The 21,130-nt window shown below is 34.3% G+C and overlaps 2 protein-coding genes across 2 annotated transcripts; one reads left to right on the forward strand and one right to left on the reverse strand.

Annotated features, from left to right (window-relative positions):
• The first annotated feature begins 5,544 nt into the window (after positions 1-5,544).
• Positions 5,545-11,725, forward strand: LOC121418503 (protein STPG4-like). The gene is made up of 6 exons (XM_041612411.1): positions 5,545-6,003; positions 7,115-7,435; positions 9,786-9,859; positions 10,142-10,196; positions 10,735-10,842; positions 11,303-11,725. Exons 1-6 carry the CDS (start codon positions 5,869-5,871, stop codon positions 11,414-11,416), a joined length of 807 nt encoding a protein of 268 aa, XP_041468345.1. The 5' UTR covers positions 5,545-5,868; the 3' UTR covers positions 11,417-11,725.
• Positions 11,726-14,261: 2,536 nt separating this feature from the next.
• On the reverse strand, positions 14,262-19,815 carry LOC121418504 (coiled-coil domain-containing protein 32-like). Its single transcript, XM_041612412.1, has 2 exons — positions 19,591-19,815; positions 14,262-17,250 (listed from the first exon to the last, which is right to left on the reverse strand). Exons 1-2 carry the CDS (start codon positions 19,775-19,777, stop codon positions 16,919-16,921), a joined length of 519 nt encoding a protein of 172 aa, XP_041468346.1. The 5' UTR covers positions 19,778-19,815; the 3' UTR covers positions 14,262-16,918.
• Positions 19,816-21,130: the final 1,315 nt, after the last annotated feature.

Genomic DNA, 21,130 nt, shown 5'->3' on the forward strand with positions numbered 1-21,130 from the left:
AATTCGTTGATACCTAAGCATAAACACCAACCGCACAGTTCATACAAAAGCGTCTTTTCTTTAATGTTGTGGTTTTTTTTACTATAAAAATCAAGAGTATCTACGGATGTTGTAAGTTCATGTTAAACTTTCAGACAAAGTTACATCTCTCTCTTAAGGCTCTTCTGAATGTAACTACTCATACTACCATAAACGTGAGTTTCTTTATTAAAGACCCCTTCACACAATTATTCGGATTCACTGGGAATCAGGCAGAACTAGTAAGACTAATCAATTCGGGTGGAATTCAAATGTCAAGAATGTTTCCTGATTGGGGGATCTGATGAGATAAAAATGCTTTGAATATTGTTGGAATAACACAAATATTCCAAAAAAATATTGAAATATATTTATTCAGGAAATCACAAGATCAGTATAAAAAGACTTTTTTACATCAAGGTCTTGAAAAAAAAAGAACTTACAAAACTAAGAACTTACATCAAAAATCAAAACTGATAAAAGAATACGACCAGCTGCATATATGAAGCTAAATATTAGCAAATTATAAGAAATCATTAGCCTTTAGAATATAATTATTAAGGAAACGGTATCCTTCGAATGCTAGTTGATATCTTCCCAAAATATAGGACCTATTTTTTATGAGCACACATATTTTTTATGAGCAAAACATTTCGGTCGGGTTTATGAATTTACCCGAACATTATGCTCTCAGGAAGCATTCGGAATACTAAAAATGCAGTTTGAAATGACAGATATCCCCCCCCCCTCTTTAAAAAGTCTGACCACATTCTGACTAATTCCGTCTCCGTGTGACTAATATTATGAATAAACTTTTGAACTTAATAATTTTCTCTAAGAAAGAAATTAATTACTTTATCTTAACGTAGAGGGAGCAAGTACTGAATTAAGCACCGTGTCCCAACTACCAGTAACACATGAATTTGACTCACTCATTATCATCATTATTTTAGGCCTTTTTCATGTCAATATGACAATCTGTAATATAAACCTATATCCGAAATTATTATCATGAATATACATTAATTTTCAATTAATACTGTTTTGGGAACAAAATAATCTTCTGTGTAGATTTCTTTTATGACGAGTGTTTTGAGAAGAAACGATTTAGAGTATTTATGGTTGAGTTTTTCACCTAAAAATTCCTTAAGCATGAGGATATTTGGAAATGTTGAAGTAGTATTTTTTGTCTATATATTTTATGCCCACTTTTCGCCTAATGAAATTCAAGCTTATCGTAATATTATTAAAATTGGTGAATGGCCAATTAAAGCAACTGTATAAGGAAAACAAACTTGCGAAATTTAGAATTATACGCTCTAAAAAAGAGTGAAAAGTTGCTTAAAGGCCAAGTCCACCCAAGAAAAATGTTAATTAGAATCAATAGAGAAAAATCAAACAAACATAACGCTGAAAATTTCATCAAAATCGGATGTAAAATAAGAAAGTTATGACATTTTAAAGTTTCGCTTATTTTTCACAAAACAGTCATATACACAGTTCAGTGATATGTAAATTTGAGAGTTGATGATGTTCCTCACTCACTATTTATTTTGTTTTTTATTGTTTGAATTATACAATATTTCATTTTTTACAGATTTGACCATAGGGACCGACTTGACTGAATCATATAGTATTAAACAATGGTAATTTCACATATTCAGGGAGGAATTAAACTTTTCTTCACAGGAAAATGAGGAGAAAATTAGAATATTTCATATTTCAGATAATAACATACAAAAGAAAAAGTGACGTCATCAGTTCCCTCATTTGCATACTGACCAGGATGTGCATACAACTGTTTTGTGAAATTTAAAAATTTAAGCGAATTTTAAAAAATGTCATAACTTTCTTATTTTACATCCGATTTTGATGAAATTTTCAGTGTTATGCTTGTTGAATTTTTCTCTTTTTATTCAAATAAACTTTTTGTTGGGGTGGACTTGTCCTTTAATACTGGGTTTTAAAGGGAACATGTATGTTTATTGGGTAAGCAAATAAGCTCGTTTCAATGGCACTTTTTACACTGCACTGTGGTTACAGTTTGTGTTACGGGTTTTTATTTCCAACAAACGCGCGTGTTTCCATTAACCCAACAATGGGTAAAAAAATTTTGCATTGTATATAAATCATTAATAACTAGAGAGTAAAATAGCGTTGACAGATTATTTGTCAATTATATAAATAAGTAAAATTAATGGTTCTTAGCTCGTTTTGTGTAATGTCTTTAGGTAACATCGTGGGATTAGCCTTTATAAGTATAACAATGGGCCGGATTATTGTCCAATATGAAAGTGTTTGCAATACAATCAAAATTGTGTAAAAAGAAAATAAAGAAGTAAAGATAGTCTTTATCGCACAAAGTTTATCAATGTAAACGACGGTTATTGGTCCATATTAGCCTGTAAGGTTGGTTTGTGACTGCATGATGACATACGTTTATTTCATTGTGACTATTACCATTTATACAATTTGTTTTTAAGTAACGATCATTATTATTAAACAACGATCATTCTCCAAATATTATGTTTTACTGGTTGTATTAATGTGGTTCACACAGTTTTCATAATTCGGTTGCATGAACAAATTTAGAAAATAGAATTGGTTAAAAAACACACCCGAAAACGAATTTGGCAGCGGTTAACCCCATTATCAACTGAAAACGGGGGGGGGTTAAAGAAAATTTAATAAGTGAGATCGATCGAGATCGAAAGAAAAAGGGAAGGTGAAAACGGAAGAAAAAGGAAAGGAAAATAATGGAGAAAGGGAGAGGATAAGAGACAGAAAAAAGGCAAAGATAAAGAGTGGGGGTACATGAGAGAGAGAGAGGGGGGGGGTGGTACGGAGGGAAGTTGCCAATTCGTCCACTGCCAACTCGTCTACTCACCACATGGTCTACCTTCAGTTAGTCTAATGCCATTCCGTCCATCAACATTTCGTCAGACACTATTTGGTCCAATCATCACTTCGTTTTATCACCATTTTGTCTCTTACCATACCATTTCGTCTAATAACCAGTTAGTCTAATACCCATTTCCTTTTCATTCATTTTGCACAACACTTTAGACCAAATGTCATATGGACTAAATGGCTATTGGACCAACTTGCTATTAGATGGAATGGCATTAGACTAAATGAAAGTAGACCACATGGTGAGTAGCCGAACTGACGATAGACCAAATGGTAGTAGACGAGTTGGCAATTGGACGAATGGGCATTAGACGAATTAGAAACAAACCCGGGGGAGCTATAGGGTAACATTATACTGAGAGAGACAGAAAAAAGGAAAAAGTGTGAGCCTTCCCAGAGATTAGGATAATTTGATAACATGTCATATCAATCTGAAAGACTTAAAGTTGTTTAAAGGGGAAGTTCACCCTGAAGAAAACTTTGTTGTAAAAATAGCAGAAAAAATATATAAAAATATTGGTGAAGGTTTGAGGAAAATCCGTCAAAGAGTAAGAAAGTTATTAGAGTTCAAAGTTTTGGATTTGTGACGTCATAAACGAGCAGCTGCCCCATGTGTTATGTAATATAAAATGCATGAATTTCAAATTTTGCATGGTTCCTGATGACTTAATTCTGTTTTCTATTCATGATCGGGTGTGAAATGATTTGTCTATTGATATACATAAGGTACAGTGAAAAACCATTTTTAATTTTCTGAGAAAATGAAATTTCATTGATTTTTTACCATTCGCTATGTAGGAATGCTGCTCGCATATGACGTCACAAATCAAATAATTGAAATTCTAATAACTTTGTAATTATTTGATGAATTTTTCTCAAACCTTCGGCAATATTTTTTATTATTTTTTCTGCTATTTTTACAATAAACTTTTTGTCAGGGTGAACTTCCCCTTTAATGATTTGGTCTAAACTAATATAATATCAAATAGTATAATGATCTATTAAAGGGGAGGGAACTGTGTGTGGTTTCTCATTAACTGTGTGTTATAAATAAATAGTCTTGAAATATACGTTTTCAGATATCTACTAATATTACAGAGAATAATTATATTGACCTATAATTGTATTTGTATAGAGAAACTAAAATGTTTTGAGAGGAAAAGTAATTATTTTGCTACTTGGTAAAAAAAAAATATTGCGGTATAAGTGTATTGAGTAATTAACTAACATGTTATCATTGAGTGGGTCTATATTACTAGACTACACAAGCATTATGGGTCAGGAAACTGACCAAGTATAGTTGAGGACTCGAGATGGCGCTATTGGTTCGTATCTGCTTTAAGTTGAATTGTTATTGCATGTAAAATGATAATGGAATTAATTTTGTTTTAAGCCGAATGAAGCTTTCAACCCTTGACATGTCCACTCCACCCCTTCCTCCCCAAACAAAGAACAATATAAGCCTATACGTCTATCAATTATTCACTGACAATACTACCAATCAAGTCCATTATTAGGAATTACGCTGGATTAACAATCCTCTTCGACAGAGAGGAAAAAAAAGAGGGAGTGGGAAACAGAGAGAAAAGGATGTTTCGGCAGGGGGTCTTAAGCTTAAGCCCCCTACTCAAAGAGATTCTTTCCACTAATTGATTGCTATCGACAGACAATCGATACAGGAATAGCCGTCACTCTGAAACTTTAACAAAACCCGGGATATAAAAACTTGCAGGTACATACATATACATGTAGAGCTGCTTGACATTGGAGAGGGATTATATAGATCCCTCTCCCCCCCAAAAAGAATATTATTATAATATTCTCTATTTTTGTATAAAGCATATCATGTACCATCTAACATTTCAATGTGCTTCCAAAGGGGTATTATTACATGCTTATTACATCATTATGATTAATTCAATTCAGCACTGCAAGCCTTTTCAAGCATAAGGTCGAGCAAGAACAACACAGAAAATAATAAATACAAAAATAAATGTTAATAATAAACACTGTAAAGTTGCAAATTTCTGCAAAACTTTATAGCCTATAATTTTGAGACCTATAGATGTTTACAAGATATTTCTTATATAGAAAAGTCATCGACGAAGAAGAAATAAGTTTTCATCTTGTCTATTTTCAAATGAGGTGAAATTAAATGTGCCGAGCTATACTACCCCTAATGGTACAGTCACAATGACGAGACCGACCGAAACTCTTACTCTATATCCAGTGACATACCGTCTAGAGGTCTGGAGTCGGTTATGTTGGTGTGACTGCGTCAAGTTGTAAAGGCCTAATAATAATTTCATGGCTTGATAATAAAACATGAGAACGGAATATTTTCCGAGACAGGGAGAAGTATAGGAACCAGAGCAAGCCAAAGGCGTAGAACGCCTAAAATAGCGTGATACGCAATATAAATAAGGCCTACTATTATAGGCCTTATACCATATCAGAAATAACTATAGTATGTGCTGCCTGTGGGTAGTTTCAGGTAGGCCTATTGCATGATTGGATGTAAGAGTGGACTATTTGTTAAACAGATTGTTATGTCTAACATCCCAGTCTGCAACGATAAATAATAAACACTCGAGTTGTCTCCTCGCTCGAACGTGCACACCGTCAAATCAGCGGGGCGTATCGTTCTCTATTCACACGTGCATGTAGCGTTTATCGTCACCATAGAGACGAGGTTACACCGAGTCCACCCGCGTTGCGTGGACTCGCCGCCGACAGGATCGTGTTACGGATATATCAACACTTCCGAAACATATATATATTCCAATACATATATTCGAGTCTATAATATCATGGTAGCGCAGAATATATAATCGTACGCACGCACGGTAAAATACGAAAGGAGGGACTGATATTTTTATATGAAATTATTAGTAATTGTGTGAGAATTTCGGGTGGATTTGGAGTAATTCTGTTTCGATTATGGCTTCAGCTGCTGTTTTGCCGAACGGGGATAGTGAGAAGACATTGGGAGCGAAGAGGCCGGGTGTCGGACGGACGAGAAGTGCATCGAGTGCCGACAGGAAAAGTATCTATACCCGCCCAACCCCCTTCAAGGTAAGTACATCTTTTTCCAATAAATATACCAACATACCATCCAAGAACATAATTAAAAAAGTTGATATATCCCTGATACCATAAGCAATATTACGGGCTATTTCAGGAAATATCTTCTCTGTTCTATTAGTTGTCATTGATATGGATTTTTTTTTCAGAAATCGATCATGGGATGAAAAAAGTCACAATAATATTTTTGCAACTAAAATACCCTACCATTGTTATTCATTCAGTGATGATAACAAGCAATATTATTTCCAATAATTAATTACACATTAAATAAACACGATAACATGTAAAGTACATTATGTTCATACATTGTACTTGTAGATCAATAATTGTATTGGGTAGGATTTGGGAGAAATTAATATTCCTTTATCTGAAAAAACAAGGAAGCAAAATGAATTACTACGACATATACAGAAAACAACTCAGTCGTGACGCCTAATCGAACATCTTGTACTTGTATTTTGTTTGTATCTTATCTTTGTACACCAATAAATTCCGATAGGTATGTTATTGTCTGAAGGTTTCGTGATAAAGCTTAGTGGCTTATGCCTACTATTTGCCCGCAGGCCGAAGGGCACATCTGCGACACGACCCCCCCCCCCCCTCTCTCTCTCTCTCCGTCTGTCTGTCAGAATATTGTTTTTCTGCGGTGGAGTGTTTATAATGATACAAATTATAATCATATCAAAATTAGACTTGATACACTAATCTCATGATAAGCACATTATTGTATCAAGGATCCAAAGGGTCGTATTACCTACATCTTTATTGTTTCATTCTTTTATACGTTTTTCATTATTGCTTCCTATATTATAAACATAATTATGCAGAAAACGTAATTTTCATGAGCTATTGTTAATACCCCGCTCTCTAATTTCATATTACGCCTTTTCCACGGAGATGATTGCTTCGCTCCATCACAATGCACCCACATCCCCGTTCCTGAAAATACATAATATAGCTTCGCGAGAGTTCCATTTTTCTCTACCTTGTAAACGCATTCGTGTGGCATGATAGAAAATTTTTAAGAAAGTGAATTAATCCTTATTTCGTAAAACATCTTTAACTCAATAAATACTACTTTATGTCTTTCTTTAATCAGAACCGAACGGCCCTCGCAGAAAATTACGAAACACCGCGGAGTGGTCGTGAAGGATGGTGGAGGAAGGAGATACGGGAAACGCCCATGCCGGGTGCCTACGAGTTCAAACCATTCCTTGAGGATTTCGAGACACGCCCAGCTACCTACTGCTTCAAAGGGGAGGGGCGTAAGAAAGATGCAGCCAATCAGGGGAAAGGGGTGGTTCTGTTGCCGGGGGCGTACGAGGCAAAGGATAACATGTACTTCTTGGATCGGACAAGGAATACATATACCTTCAAAAACACATCGAGAGCGAAAGATCTACCTACCATCAAAGATAAGGTAAGAATGCTTACACATAAACAACATGTTCAATATTTACACAATTCAAAAGAATAATACCCAATGATTTATAATAATGGTGATAAAAATATAAAGAAATAAAAAAGGACCAATGATAACATCGTGTATACATTTTATATAACCTGGTTTACTGTTAAAAATATGAACTTCTTTCTGATTTGAATAGGATTAAACGAATATACTTTTTAATTTTTTTTAATTAAACGACAAACTTTTAAACCATAAACGTTAGAAATGGAACATTGCAGTTTAAATTGTAAAAGTTTCGTTTATGATTTAAACAACACGTGTACATGATCAGTTTATAGGGCATATTTTGTAGTTTAGTAAACGGGATGTTTAAAGCTACTTCTTCTTTTTTATTACTATGTATGGGCCTTTATAGAGTTTAGACGTTGTATGTCAGGTCAGATTTAAAGCAGTTGGAGCAAATTCATATGCGCGCAACATTAATATTCATAAATCACTTGAGAAATTGGATTGACGAATGAAGGCATAAACAGGCCGAGTTTGTGATGATTGTTCTATCAAGACGCAGAGGAGGCTCCCCCCCCCCCCCGTTTATGCCTAAGATAGTGGTCACAGTTTGGGACAATAAAACATAGTTTCCTCTCTTACGATTATATCAACAAATGGTGGACAGTCTTGACAGTAGAATGAATAAATTTTATATGAAATCTTATTTACCTTGTCTCGTCGACTCCATCCCTCATTTGGTTGCTCTACATGTATAGCACAATCATCTTTGTTTTTCCATTTCACTTAAAAGTGATTTTACTCCAATAAATACGTCGAAAAGCTTCACCGTGCCAGTTTTATTGCTGTTGTCCCATTTTATCTCAGTTCTAACACAACAAAGGCATCTTATTTCATATCGATGAAAAAAAAGTTTTATTTCCACATTGTCGACCACATTTTGTAGTTTTATAGCATTGTGCCTCCTGATTCAAAAAAACTAATTCAGTTTTTTTTTTGGGGGGGTTTAACTGGGGCTTCAAGTATCCCTAACAAAGAATAATGTTTGTACTGACATAGCAACGCACATGGCTCATTACATTACCCATTGAAAGTGATTGCGTCCTTCTTTGGAAGTCTCGGTTACGGCCGCCAAAGGTTTCCGTGTTCTGAATTCATCTACTGGTTAAAAAAAATTAAAATCAATATGTAAATTCAGCTTAGTAAAGGAGTTATAATATTATTGATAAAGAAATAAACGTTAAGTCCTGCATGATGGGGGAATCAAACAGACGTTATGACAGTGCTGAATGTTTCTATCATGTCCATGTCTATTTATTCGAGAATGCAAGAATGCTTTTAAAATCTCTGATATTAAATTGATTTCTAGCTGGTAAAAGAATCAATAACAGTATATCTGCCTGTTGCATTACAACACCTGCTTTCTTTATAGTGGTGGTTTTACACTCAATTATTCGTTGGTGGAATTTACGAAAGCCACCTGCACGGATCCAGGCATGGTCATAATCATGCAGATCATTTTTTTCAGGGGGGTAGGACGCGTACATTTTTTTTCAAACGAGCAAGCAAAGCGACGATGCTTGTCATTCTGGCGTTTTTGCTTTTTCTAAAGCGAAATTGATGATTTCGTGCGCACTTTTGGTGAATTTTGTGAAAATTTTAAGAAAAAAAGTTTTCAAAATTTACATAGGGGGAACTGCCCCCTCCCCCAATACAAATACAGGCATGGATTCAGGTTAACATGGACGAATAATGAGAGTTGATTTACATGTACATGCAAATGCCCCAAAAAGGGCAAATTATGAAAATAGTTCTGCGAAACGTTTGTTTTCTTTCAAATTACTCCTGCGCCATCTAAACTCATAAACAAAGTAAAATTCAAACTATCATCAGCCATGTCAGAGTCTCTGAATGGAAATGGCTTCCTGTTTGATTTTCTTTCTGCTAACTGCCACCCCGCCCCCCGCTCCGACAACGAAAAAGACCATAATACAAATAACAAATAAGAATAATAAAAATATACATTAATAATTTTTAAATGAATTGAAAATATATTCATAAAGAAAGTACAGAGGGAAAGACTGCCCCAAAAGACTTTGAAGCAACAGTATAACTTTCGTCTATATCTGTTTCTCGTTCAATGTTGTCTTCAATAACACAACCCGGTTACTGCGTTTCAGTAGTAGTTATGACAGTATTGATTATTACGTCCATGTCAGGTATAGATTATGTTCCTCAATTGTTCGTAATAATTGAGTCCTTTTCAATCACCAATCATTGACACGAGTTTTCTGTCCTCGCTAGATAATGAAATATTGATGTGCATTGCCATCTTTTCTATATATTCTTTCAGGACGTCAACGTGTGCCCAACCTCATACAAAATGGAGAATGTTCTATCGTGTGCTGTCGAGAAGTCACCTTCAAAGTGAGTTTCAGGAGATACTCGGTTATTGAAAAAATGTATATCAACCCCCTCAAAATAGATCTCCCTGAAAAATAAAGAGTCAGGGGGATTATAATGAAAATACTACTCATACATAAATAAATTAATAGTTAATATCATGTAAGTAATAATAATGATGATAATGCTAATAACAACAATAATAAAAATAAAACAAACAATAAAAAGAAAAAGGAGAACAGATAAAGACGATGGCAAAAAATAACTATTATCGTTGTTTTTTATTTTGTATTTTCTGTCGCGCAGACATATGGTTTTCAAGTCCAATTCGCAGAGGTTTCCAACCATCTATTTCAAAGGGGTAAGTATCTTTTGTCTACAATAATATCTTATCTTCCAACATTAGAAGTATAAAGTTGTAAAACAATTATAAAATATATATTTCGATTGTCTCCAGGTGAATAAAGGGTTATTCGTTTCTGTAAGAAAGACGAAGGGTATTTTTACATACGGTTAATCAGATTAACGCAATAGATCAAACGCGCATTCTGTAACTGATATTAACAAACCAGTTCGCCTATTTATTTCTGAAAAAGGGAAAGTCATTTATTGATTGTTGCACCACTGTAAAGATTAATATCTACAAGCATTCGGTATATAATAAGAAACTACTTCACTACCCCTGTCAGTATCACCAAAATGCTACTATTCATGCTACTGTCCATCAAACCAGCTCAATTACACCTGTCTTTAATGGCCACCAAAATTGTCTCCCATTTCAAAGCTATATCATGTGTAAGCACGTGTCGACAATGGCCATTTTTTTCTATTTCACTTGTGTGGCCTCAACAAGTTTAACTGATATATAAATTGATGTTTATTTTTCCTTGTTTATCTAGACGAAGAACCCGCCCCCATGCCACTATGAATACCGTGAACCTCCAGCGCTGCATCAGATCTCATCTAGCTTCAAGTCACGCACGCCAAGATTTGCCACATCACACACGGTAAGAGGATGTAGATCCACAACTTACTCAGAAAATACACTTTTTATTGTATTCTTAATTAATGTTTAAAAATACAAGATATATTGTGCTTTTGGTCGATTTTCTCTCATTCGCGTGTCCGCTTTGTTTATTAAGGCCTATATTTCACAAAACATTTATCCTCCCCATAGACCCCATTAATTAATTACAAATCACTACAAAGAACTAAAGTCCAATTTGTGTAACTTTGTTGAATGAGAAATTCATTACCATTTCGTACATTTCTATTTCGTTGTATAGCAAAATGAAAAACGTCTGAACAAAATAAAACTCGGGCAGTACAGTCATGCATTTCCCAAAGTGCTAGTAACTGCAACATACAGCTTACCAGAAATCTTGCGACATTCATAGAAATGTTATTTGTGGGAATGATCAACATTTGGTAATTATTATTATATTTTGTCACCTGTGTGCATTACAGAAAGTTCCTGGCCCGGGCTCGTATGAGAAGACCTACCAATCACCCATGCCCGCTACCATTGCCAAGATGGGTCGCAACCATGGACTCTTCTTCACAAGCGCTTTCAGTGTTTGATCAACATGGACACCATCCATCAAAAGACAGTTGATCTCGACATTGAGAGCGAAGAAATTACGAACGATAAAAATATTTCGTCGATTTTGCAATGTGATGTCATGATCTGGATATTTATCACGACTTTCGCAGTGTTATCGTTCGTGTATCGTGACATGAATGTATAAAAAGAAGGGGACAGCGAATAGGGCCTACTGTGGAAATATCAAAGATTCAGACTGAATGGAGTCTTTATAAAACGAGCAAGGCGATATCAATTTGCAGTACCTAAATTCATAAGTTTGGCTTGTGGAAATAAAAGATTCACATCAGAAATAATGGAGCGATGGAAGCGGGGGACGAAAGTGCTGCAAACGTTTGGGAGTGAAGAAAACGCGGGAAAAGGCGTCAACAGTAAATAACATAAATTCGATCCGTGCATTGTCGGGAGCCTCAAAGTACTTCACGAGAATTCATAGTTATTCCTCCTAGAATCATCTCTCTCTAATGCTTCAGTCTCATCAATGACACCGACTGCAGACCGATCAAAGCTATTTCTAATGACATTGACATATGATTCGGTTTCGTAACAAAAACCGCTGATATGACTGTTAGTATTATATCAGTTTTGTTCATCCAATAGAGCCACGTGTACCTAAAAAAAAAGAGTCTCAATAATTCTCCTCTCTGTAGTCTCTAAACAGGATATCCAGCAATACGAATGTGATTTTTCCACACAGAGTTAACTGGTGCAGGCATCGCATGAGGGATGATGAGGCCCAGTAATCTTTAGTATTGCTTGAAATGCAACTTGGCAAGTTCGAATTTTAGTCCAACTAATATTTTTGTGACCCCCCCCCCCTCGATTGAAACCATGTGATGCGGGCATCACATTCGACTTACCAAAACCAGCATTATGTAAAATATTAGTATTGTTTAGGAATACTTTAGAATACGCCACTAGTATTTTCATTATCTTGGAGTAGTTTTTTTTTTTTCATCCACCCTTCTTTATTGTGTGAAGAAGTAAAAAGATGAATTAAAGTTTAAGAAAATAAACTAATAATCGCAGCTTATTCATTAATATTTTGTTAATGAGTAATTACAAATCGTTAAAATATTTAAGCATGTATGTAAGAGTGAATACTGCAATCCAAAACTATCTTTAGGTACATGTATTAGGTTCGGTAATACCCATGCAGTACCTGTTTCACCCCCATCTTCATTTGTTTTCCCCGGATGCAATAACCTCTTTTTTCATAATAGTAAGGTGTTAAATTTCAAGAGTTAGAAGTTCAATTTGACACATTTATCAGTTTATCAAAATGATGTACATTATTTTTCAGCTATTAATTAGTCTAAAGACCAAGTCTTTCATTATAAGAAAATGATTTTGAATATTGAATTGATGTGGATGCATGTGCCTATAAATACTTTGAAAAAGAGATGTGGATGTTTAAATACTTATATAGTCCTATGAAAATATTGGAGGTTTTTTGTACCATTTTGTCAGAAACTGGGCCGTTTCACAAAACTTGTTAAAAACAACAAATGTTGAAAATGTATTATAAGTTTGTGATTAGCCTATTGAATGATAGGATCTCTATAAATAATAACAGTAGTTTTTAATACAACTAACAACGTATAACAAGCATTATAAAAAAAATCCAATATTCTAGCAAATATTTGAGTATACTACATATGAACCATGACAATAGTTAGCATATTATGCATTTCAATCCCTGATAATGATAAAAGTAATAATAGCGATAAAGAAACAGCATAATATACATTGTACAACAAAATATAACATCATAATTATGAACACAATATCATGACATTAAAACTATCAATTTCCATCAAGCTATGCATACCCATTTAACTTTTCTTCCTATTACTGATATAGATATATAAATAATAACTCCAAAAGATTAACACAACAGGCAAAAAATGTTGAATGTTAACCTTTAATGTCATTACATCTTTGCATGCAGTTAAGGGACCACAGGAGCAAATAATTAAGTTGTGTTCTGTTGAGGCACATGGATGAAAGAATTTTTTCAACTTGCTAAGCTCCTCCAAAATTAAAAAAAATGAAACATCTGGATCGTATTACGACTTTCATTGAGCACTGTGCATCAATAGGATTCAACTTAAAATTGGATTGCAGGGGCCCTTTGAAGTATAAGATGCAGTTATTCCCAAAATATTGTATCATCAAAATGTATGATGAGTGATAGGATTCTGATCATTAGAGTTTTTTTTATAAACATCATTTGCATAATTGTGAGATTTCCTTGTTTTTTCCAATGCTCAACAGATTTCACCTATGCAATAAAGTGTTTTGTTGCAATATTTTATGCTGAACAGTGCTTACAAAAGAGACATTGTACATTTTTCATATTTGATTTGTATCATATAGATTTTTATTGCTAATAAATTGAAACCATCAAAATATGATGAATATCAATGAGTTATTTCTGATTTACATGAATTTACATCAAGGCAGGGTATGAAACAGACAGTTCAAAGTGAGAAAGAAAAGTAACAAAAATAAGAACAGAATTCAGGAGGGAAGGGATTCAAACAGAGAGCAATTGTCAATTAATAAATGAAAAAAGAGAGGGGAGAATGAGAGAAAAAGACAGAGTGAGGGGGGATATGGATAAATTATAAATTACTTGAGAAAACTATAAATATAAAAAGAAAAATATATAGATTTGGATTACTTAAAGTCCACCGCACACACAGACTTAATTTGAATAGAGAAATGCAGACAAGCATGTAGCACTGAAAATTAATCAAAATTGGAAGTAAAAAGTTGAGGCATTTTAAAGTTTTGATTTATTTTCACATAGTTGTATGCAAATGAGGGAGAGTTGTTAAGTTTATGATTTTGTAGGGAAAATTAAATACATCACATTTCACATGATAAAAAAGAGGAATCAGTGTGTGATGTCACTGGTTCCTTCATTTGCATACCGCTCATTATATGTGGTGAAAATAATCAAATTTAAACATTTTTAATTTTCCTTCCAATTTTGATAAAATTTACGGTGTTACGCTCATTTGATTTTCACTGATAATTCTGATCAATCTTTTTGTACGGGTGGACTTCTCTGTGCCAATTGTTCATCTTTGAAGATGAGAGAAATAGTTGCATCATCAATTCATTATTACAATTAAAGTTATAAAATGGTAATGGATATATTTCAATATAAACAAGAAAAAATACCAAAAAATAATACATGAGGTATGTTTCAATGAGACATAGAATAATAATAGATAACTGCATATGGATGGGAGACAATGTTCAAAGTAACATTTTAAAGGTAATTTCTAATATAAGAAAATCAGGAATTTTGGAGTTGTGATAAATGGAATGTTGGGTGTATATCACAAGCTCAGTCCCATTTACTACTCAATATAAATACTTCACACAAATATATGCTTTTTTATTGATCTTATACTTACTTATATATAAAAGATAGTTCAAGATTTCTTCTTTTTTACAATAATTGGGAAGAAGCTTTCAAGATCTGACAATGCTTTGGTCAAGCTCTATCTTTAAACACAATGGCCCATATTCTGAAGTCAGGTTTAACTTAGACCATGGTCTAACTCTGTGCTAAAATCATGGGAAGCCGAATACATCAAAATTATGTTTTCATTGAATGCTTCTAATGTTCACTGTGCTCTTTCCCAATTTTTTATGGTAAAGACAACTATATTATTCATCCTTCCCAGACAATTAAGAATTATTTGAGACTAAAATGAGCTGATATATTCAACCTTTACTGTTACAGAATTATGCCACAACTGACTTTCCATGGTTGAACCACAACTTTTTGTTAAACCAGAGTTTGAATTACACCTGACTTCAGAATACAGGCCTATGTCATCATGCTTACACTTAAATTCAAATAAATTCATAGAAATTGTATGAAAAAGCTGGCATTGGAATCACAATATAAATAATGATAACTTTCAAAGAGATATTGAAATTTTCCAAATATCTAATTGATAGAAAAGGATGTTAATGTTTCTTTATCAATTTAAATTCATAAGGTTACATTTGATGTATGTACTATGGTAAACCACTAACCTCTTGAGATGTTTTAGGAAGTATGTGTAAAGTCTTCAGAATAACTTATAGCATATGATGCATTTTCTCATTTACATAATATAAATCTTTTAAATGACATAATACTCCTTAAGGAAGTGAAAAGAAAATCAATTACATAATCATACAAGTGTTAAGCAATAATTTGAAATAACTTCCTTCATGATGACATATTTGTATTATTTTGTTTTCATTTCGTAAACTAAATTGTTTATATCTATAATAGATATAAAACAATGCAGTTTAAGAAATGAAAACAAAATATAACAAATGTTCCATGAAGGAAGTTATTTCAAATTATTTAATATTTCAAAACGCCTTGTCCACAATACATTACTCTGAAATCAATACATATCTATAATCTTTTAGAACATCTGTCAAAACTTGCAATTAGTTGATTTTGGTGAGGCAAAAGCAGAGCAGGCCAGGCTGTCACAGATATGATAAGTCAAAGCTCAGCAGCAGTTTTCAGTGTTCATAAATGGCCCCCCCAAAAAAAAAAAAAAAAAATCAACCCACTTGTGCACATGAATAAAAATGCGGTGTAAAGTTTTCTAAAAAAAAAGGTCAGAAGTGGTGTGGAAATTCTTATGACATAATGATTCCATTATGGTGTCTTCACAATTTCATATGATGACATTGGAATAACAATTTCATTCAACTGAATAATTTCATTTTTTCATAATTACACCATGAATCACATTGAATAATGCCTTGAGTCTGGGGTTAAGTGGCTGTCAAACCTAGATGATTTATCATTTAATCCTATTTCTCAATATCAAGAATTGCCTTTCGTTCATGATATAAAATGTCAAAAAATCAAATTCCTTATATAAGAATATGTGATTAAAAAAAAGGCAAGAAATAAGATTACATAAGAATTCAGCTTTCCATACAAATTTTGCCTGCTCGGCATTCACAGGCTGTAACATCCAGGTGTAGCAGCCCCTTTAAATAGCACAATTCTATTCAGATTGTTTGTCCTGACCTAACTAACTGATATCTTCTCAAATTAAAAAATAAACAAATGTGGGACTAACATTACAAGGATTTTGCCTGTGCTCCATCACTGAACAATGCAGTTATGAATTCTGTCAACAAGTTTATGACAGAAACTGATAAAACACCATTCTTAAGCCAATTGGTGACAACTTCCTATCAGATAATCAATCACTTGGAACTATGAGGTATCATCAATATTATTTTCCAAAGGGGTAAACCATGATCGGCCCTTGCACTTGCAGTGAGCCCTTCAGATGGCACAGCAATAGTCTAGAAAATCACCTTAGAACCACGGCCAGGAGATTTAAAGGGCAGCAACATAGCTGAGGTGGGTACCAGCAGCAATTGCATTCATCGACTTGGGTTGAAGAAAGCCCTTGTAAACAACGGTCATGATATCACCTGCTTCCAGAGGTTTCGTCATCGGCTTGCTCTTCAGCAGCTTCCTGTGTTACTGCCTGTAAGAAGTCTCTTCTCAGCAACTCCTGCAGTTCTTCAGCAGACAAGGCTTGCTCGGGGAACATCCTCCTCTTCAGAGCAGCTACCTGAGTATCGCCGCTAGCATCACAGTCACCATCATAGAAATCATGGGCAGAGTCAGAGGAGATGAGATGTCTGGCTGAATCCTGCCTGGCTTCATCAAGAGTTCGGAGGATATCTCTGGAAGTTATTTTCTTGTTTGATGCTTGACCAGTACTTGTTTTTCCCCGAAGCCTTTGCAACTTCGCCTCTGCAGAAAGATAGAATAAAATTACATAAATTAACTTTCCATTTAAGCCCACAATACATGGCAAATCACTCTTTCAGATATTCAGAGTAACTGTTAGAACATTAATCAAAATACTCATGAATCTATTTTTTCTTTATTTAATTAATCCAATACCATAATTTTGACATCAATACTTCTTACAAGTTAGAAGTAAAAATTATAGAGGACTCCATGGGTTAGATGTGGTGGCACAAGGGATACGATGGAGTCGTTAGTTATTATGACGAGACAACACTGACAAGGATTAAGACCCACAGATATGACAAATGGGTTACTAACAGTACGAGACACTGACAACAACAAATACTTACTAGTACTTGACACCTGTACTAAAGATTCCACAAGGTAGCAGGTTGCTTGTACGTTACAGAAAATTGCGCTAAGTGCAGGAGCAGCTGGGTTGCATGCGTCTATACCCGTTGGCGTCTTCTCTCTGTGTTCTATCTCATATGGCTGATCCCAACCTGGGACCAACTTCTGTGTGTTATGTGACGCACGGGTAGCAATGCGGGAGAACACATTCATATTGTTCCAATCAGGATCGCCCCTCATACACACTCAATACTTATTATACATCTAGAAACATAGATCAATACACAGACTAATAGTAATACCACCGCTGCACCCCGACCATTCATCATACAGGGAAAGGTCTGGCCTTCTGCCTATGTGTGGTATGTAGGCTACTAGCTAGGCATGTAGGATCCGAGCAGATTCTCAATGGTGCAAACGGTCCCTCACATGATAAACAGTTTTTTCACTAAAATTAAAACAATCACAAAATCGGCGGTTATATTTTTATAATTACATTATGGATCCCCCGGATTACTGATTTGGTGATGTAATCGGTGGAGCAAGTTCTTGAGTTTTCACAACTAGATCTAGTTGTTTCAGCTTGCCTTTTGAGTCTTGTGATCGGTGCAAACTTGTAATGGGATGGGAAAGATGCCTGTGTATGATGCCACGATGTTTCATATAATTTTTAAGATTGACAATGTTTCACTATTAAATTTCATTCTTTTATCTAAAACATTCCATTTTTTTAATATGTTTAAAAAACACCAGATATAATTAGGATTTTTTGTTTGATTGAAGTTTTTTTTTTCTTCTTTCTTCATCCATCTATCCATCCTGTTTGCCTTTTTTTGGTTCCATCTATCTTATTTCTGATCTTTATTTCCTGATCCTTCCTATCTCCGTTCAGTTTTCTGTCTTTCCTACTTTTTGTTAATTTCACTTTTTACTTCCTTCATTTTTCTTTCCTTACACTTTTCTTTACTTACTTCTACCTTCCTCTCCTTTTTCTTTTCATTCTTTCTCTCCATCTATTATTTTTTTTCCCATTCACCTCCCTTCATTCTTTCCTCCCTCTCTTTCATCTTTTCTTTTATTCTTTCTTTCATTTTCCTGAATTCTTTTCCCTTATTCTTTCTTTCTTTCCCTCCCTCCCTTCTTTCCTTCCTTCCTTCCTTCCTGTTTTTCTTCTTTCTTTGTTTCTTGAAGGAAACATTTTTTCTACTTTCTTTTTTCTCCCTTTATTTCTTTCATATTTATTCATCTTCCTTCCTTTCTTTTTTCTTTCCTTACACATTTCAACAAATGAAAGAAACCTTTTTTCTCTTTTATTCTCTAATATTCTGTTTTATTTTTTCCCCTTCATTTTTGTCTTTCTTTCTTCTCAATTCATCTCTTTTCTTTTGTCTTTTCATTTTCTCCTTCATTCTTTCATTCTCCCTAATTCTTTATGATTTTTTCACAAGTCCATTAGTGTGTAGTCTTTATTAGTTGATCTTTTCTTTATATCAGCGTAATTTGTCGATTTCATTTTGTGAAATCTGGTCACCCTGATTTATGCCGTTTGACCTGCGACTGATCACATGCGATGTTTTGAAATCGGCTGTGAATAATACTTGTGAGGAATTAGATACTGGCCCAAAATCACAAATTTTGAGGATAACCGGAGGATGGATACGGAGTGAAATACGGGTGAAGAGTACGAAATTAAGCTATTTTTCTTTCTCATTTTTTTTTCCTTGATTTTTACAATAAGCCACTTTTTGATCCACCGTTGTCATTCTGAATATCCGATCGAGTTCACGTCCCGAAGTTCAGGTAGGTGGAGCGTAGTGTAGCGGTAGTGAAGTGGAGTCGAGCCTGCACGAACTTCGCCCGAGCCGAGGTAGCTGGACACCAAAATGCTTTACCACACCAAGTGACCAACGCGATCGAAATTAAAATACCCTAACGTCAGGCCTACGCTGATATCAGTGGGACTGTATTGAAGAAAACAAAAACACTCACCTAAAGACTGTAAATAACCGTCTGCTTGCCATGCTGCTTCCCTTTCGTGATTCTGCTTATTGCAGCTGCTTGTATTACTATTCACCGGTGAAAAGTCATCTTCGAAGGAAAGTTCATGGTTTTCTCTGTCCTCTTCACTGATTTTCCCAAATGCAACATCATTCCGACTTTGGTCGTCACTTTCCATTTTGTTACGGTGACTTTCTATGATCAACCAGAAGAGGGCTTTTTTTTCTTTCAGGACGATTGCGTTCTGCTAGGTGCTATGGTTTTCGAGGGGGTGGGGCCTACCACCCCCCCCCCCTTAAAAAAGATCTCATTTGTTGAATATTTTTTCCAACAACATTTTTCAAAATCTGGTGAAGCCCAAGTTTGACAATTCATGATTGATTCAGAAATCACATTTTTGGCTTGCTTGCTTCTTACACTCACCCCCCGGAACTTGCTTGCATCTTACACTCACCCCCGGCCCCGGAACCGATTCCCCTCAAAATTTCACCTCAACCCACACCACTCACTGTCATGAAAAAGGTTTCATTAATTCATTTGACAATTTGAGCAATTTAATGGGAAGATTTTCAGTTTGTTGTGTTTTTTAAATTTTTATGTCATCAGAATGATAGTACCATAATGAAAATCAGATTGGTCTAAAAGGACTAGTCTCACTTATAGTGTTGAGCTTATTGGGCGATCAAAGGGAAAATTCACTCTGATGAAGTTTTTTGTGAAAATACCAGGGAAAAAAATACAATAGTGGTAAAGGTTTAAGGAAAGAAAGTTATAAATATTCAAATATTTTTATTTGTACCGTCATATCCGCGCAGCTGTTATGTAATATAAAATGTATAAATTTCATTTTTAGTGGTTTATTAAAACTAAAAAATAAAATCTTTCAGAAGCAGTAGAAAAAAATTGTCTGTTGAACATCCCATCTGATGGGATGATTTCCAGTTTGATGAAATAGTACTTTTCTAATTTTTGTCATCAGAATGGCACCATAATGTACATTAGCCCCCTCCTCTTCCCCTCCAGAACTAAAATGTGGCAGCTAGGTTACAAAGATTGAGATGTGCTCATGCATATAACATTTCATATGTCTCTTACAATTTCAAGTGACAAAACAAAACAAAGGAAATTAAATATAACAGCTACAAGAATAGAAACTTTTAACAAAATATAAATTTTAAATATTATGTTTCATTTACCCTAAATTTGGAAATACATGTACTTCCCATGAATATTACACTGACTTTCAAATTTTTACATTCTTAAAATGTCCTTCAAATTCCAATATAAATAATGAATTTCACAATGTATTTGTCAATCCAACCACAAACAACTACACAAACAGTTCTGCAAACTTCCTTTCATTCTCTTGTCCTTGCATAATTGTTCCTCATATTCTTTGCATTTCATAGTAATACTCAAACAAAACTCTCATTTTACATTAAACATTTTTTTTCATATTTATTAAGGCAATAAAATTATATGATATATAGATATACATTACCGTTGTTAAAGATAGAGATGTTTATACATG

The sequence above is a fragment of the Lytechinus variegatus genome, chromosome 7, assembly GCF_018143015.1.
Source record: "Lytechinus variegatus isolate NC3 chromosome 7, Lvar_3.0, whole genome shotgun sequence".
Taxonomy (NCBI): Eukaryota; Metazoa; Echinodermata; class Echinoidea; order Temnopleuroida; family Toxopneustidae; genus Lytechinus; species Lytechinus variegatus.

Bases quoted from the DNA above. Each gene is read 5' to 3' on its own strand.
- LOC121418504 (XM_041612412.1), bottom strand. From the start codon at position 19,777: ATGGAAAGTGACGACCAAAGTCGGAATGATGTTGCATTTGGGAAAATC. The intron at 17,251-19,590 runs GTGAGTGTTTTT...ATCTTTCTGCAG, and splicing joins CGGTTATTTACAGTCTTTAG to AGGCGAAGTTGCAAAGGCTT.
- LOC121418503 (XM_041612411.1), top strand. From the start codon at position 5,869: ATGGCTTCAGCTGCTGTTTTGCCGAACGGGGATAGTGAGAAGACATTG. The intron at 7,436-9,785 runs GTAAGAATGCTT...ATATTCTTTCAG, and splicing joins TACCTACCATCAAAGATAAG to GACGTCAACGTGTGCCCAAC. The intron at 10,197-10,734 runs GTAAGTATCTTT...TTGTTTATCTAG, and splicing joins CAACCATCTATTTCAAAGGG to ACGAAGAACCCGCCCCCATG.